This window comes from Dermacentor albipictus, chromosome 3, assembly GCF_038994185.2.
Source record: "Dermacentor albipictus isolate Rhodes 1998 colony chromosome 3, USDA_Dalb.pri_finalv2, whole genome shotgun sequence".
NCBI lineage: Eukaryota > Metazoa > Arthropoda > Arachnida > Ixodida > Ixodidae > Dermacentor > Dermacentor albipictus.
The window spans coordinates 63,936,493-63,939,211 of NC_091823.1; the positions used below are offsets into that span (position 1 = coordinate 63,936,493).

At 49.0% G+C, this 2,719-nt stretch overlaps 1 protein-coding gene across 1 annotated transcript; it reads right to left on the bottom strand.

Annotated features, from left to right (window-relative positions):
• LOC135905260 (alpha-aspartyl dipeptidase) lies at positions 1 to 1,280 on the bottom strand. The gene has a single exon (XM_065436281.2). The coding sequence runs from the start codon at positions 1,082 to 1,084 to the stop codon at positions 329 to 331; it is 756 nt and encodes a 251-aa protein (XP_065292353.1). The 5' UTR covers positions 1,085 to 1,280; the 3' UTR covers positions 1 to 328.
• Between the last annotated feature and the right edge of the window lie 1,439 nt (positions 1,281 to 2,719).

A 2,719-nucleotide genomic window follows, 5' to 3' on the forward strand; every position in this document is an offset into this window, starting at 1 on the left:
TTACAGGCATTACAGGCTATTTATGTACTGATTGCACCACTGGAGTGTCTGTTTCACACACGGTCGATTTAGAACATGCTGTATATGACTTGTCTTCACCATGCACCGCATTTGAGCAATCAAGACTACACTCCTTCAGGTAGAGTTCATATAAATGTGTTTCAGAGTTCAGTCCTGGAGATAAGGCACCACACAAATACATAAGCAACTGTGGCTTAATTTCGGCTTCGTCACTGTCTAAAACATCATGCCGCGACGCCCACGCAGTCAAGCAGAAAAGTAGATGGCAAAAAAAAAAATGCAGTGTAGGCAACCACAAGATTCACCACTAAACCTTAGTGTCGGTTAGCAAGAAGCTCATGTCTGCACCAGGCTTGTAGTACACAGGATCCTCATTCTCCTTGAATAACTTTGCCTCATTGCACAGGAGTACAGCACGGTTGCCTTCGACCTTCAGTATTGCACCCTCTTTCAATCCCAACACAGGCAAGTGGTTGCCCACTTCCAGGTACTCGTCGATCCTTTGATCCCTTGTCTCACCCATGTGCTTGCTGTCGGGGTCGGTTTCAGTGTAGTGCGGATTGATGTTGAACGGCACGAGGCGGAGCGCAACGAACGTCGGCGGGTAAAAGATCGGCATATCATTCGTGGTGCATATGTTGGCCGTAGCAACATTCGTTCCTGCACTAGCGCCCATGTATGGCATCCCGTCCTCCAGGCACCTGATGCGGATCGCCTCGGCGGTGTTGGATTCGTAAAGTGTCTTAAGCAGTCTAAATGTGTTTCCACCGCCGATAAATATGCCCTGGGCCATCTTCACAGCACTCACCGGATCGGCGGCTTCGTGAATGCTGTCCACCTCGAAGCCCATCTCGCCGAGTCGAGCCCTCACCTTGGCCGCGTAGTCGGCGTAATCCTTGCGGGCGTAAGGCACGAACAGAATTCGCTTGGTTGCCGACTTCTTGAAGAAATCCTTGATGGTCTCGGCGGCGAACTCGAGGAATTCGCCGTTATACATGGTGGAATTTGACAGCAGGAGAAGCCTTCGCGGGGAAGCCATCGAAGAGGACGATGAAGATGACATCTCACAGCAGTGCAGGTGACAGTGGCTGTTGTAAGGGGCGTTCGGTGAGGACTAGTGCAATCGATAGCACGGGCAGAGATAAATGAGACGCCCCATCGAAGCGACAGGGGGAAATCACCTCCACACCCGCTGGCCCCGCTAGCAGCCGCCAAAAGCTCCACGTAGTGTTGACATAGAAAAAGGAACCAGCAGAAGCAGAGCTAAGCCGAGCCGCGAGGCGTAGGAACAAGTACAATGCAATAAGTCGTCTTCTCTACAAAAGATGGCAGCTCCATAGTTTTTGCAAGTCGTTCACTGCGGTGGCAACACATTGCCTCCAAGACTAAGTGGTACATACGCCCCATGATGCGCACGGTCGCACGGCGAGTGTCAAATCTCGGAGGCCAAAAACAAACGTTTGTAGTGTAAACATTTATCGCTTAATGGCGCCACTTTTGCAGCCAAGCCCATTCAAACTTTATGCCTGTAGTGGCGGTTCCCTTAGTTTTACACAAACTTCGTAAGGCGACGCTCGTTGCCTTTTCAACTTATTTCAACTTCCGGCAGTGGCGGCCGAATGCTTTCATCGGCGCGGCGCCTGCAAGCGACCGCTCTCGCGAGCCTCCGTGAGGGTAACAGATCACATGGGAATCTCAGAGGCTGCAGCAAGTGGTCTAGGTTGCAGGCGTGCGCCATAAGCGGCGCTCGTTGCCTTTTCATGGAGACGAGAGGGCACGGAACCGAGTTTATCGGACTACGAGGCAGGCATAACGGCCAAGTCATAGTCTCCTCTAATATTCTATCCCACTGCCAGTCCCGTCACCCGCATTCAATGGGCCGCGGTGTTTCACGCTTTGACCGTAAGAGGCGCCAGCTTATGATCCTCACGGTGGGAAGTAGTGGGTGGGAAAATGGCAATTGACTATTGATTACTGCCTGATGACAGAAGGAATTAATGATAAGTTGAGAGAAATGGTCGTTGACGAGGAAGAGTATAGCATAATAGGAAGTGAACATAAACGCATCATTTTGAAAATGGGATATGTAGTTGGGAAAGGGAGCAAGGAGTGCAAAATGGACAGTCCAAATTTCAACGCTGTACAAAGAACAAATATAGTCACTAGAGAAAAGGAAGAACTTGGCAAATGGCTAAGTAAAGAGTGGGAATATAGTGAGTTTCTCAGTGCAATAACGATAGAAATACAGAAAGAGAAACAACATGTTCGTTGGAAAGGAAAAAAGAAACCGAAAAGCTGATGGAACAGGGAGATAGGAGAAACGATCGCCGCGGACGACAGAAAGTATCTCGAGGCAAGCAAAGAAAGCGCACTTGCCGCAGGATGAAGCAGCCAGTAAATGGGAAATATACCTGGAGAAAAAGTCTACGGTTCAAACACTGGTGCCGGCAAAGATAAAAGGTGAAAGTGAACGTTGGTTGTCAGAAATGGGTGATACAAAGAAGGCGCCGCACCTAGAATATATTGGAACCATATAAAATTATTAGGCAGGAAGTCAACAACAATACAACATATGCTAGACGAAGATGGAAACAAACTGGAAGGGGAAGCGGCACTAAATTACATCCGCAAGATAACAGCCGAATCTTTCCGAGGTAATGACGAGGTGGTATTTGAAGAAAAAAAGAGCGTGAAAGAG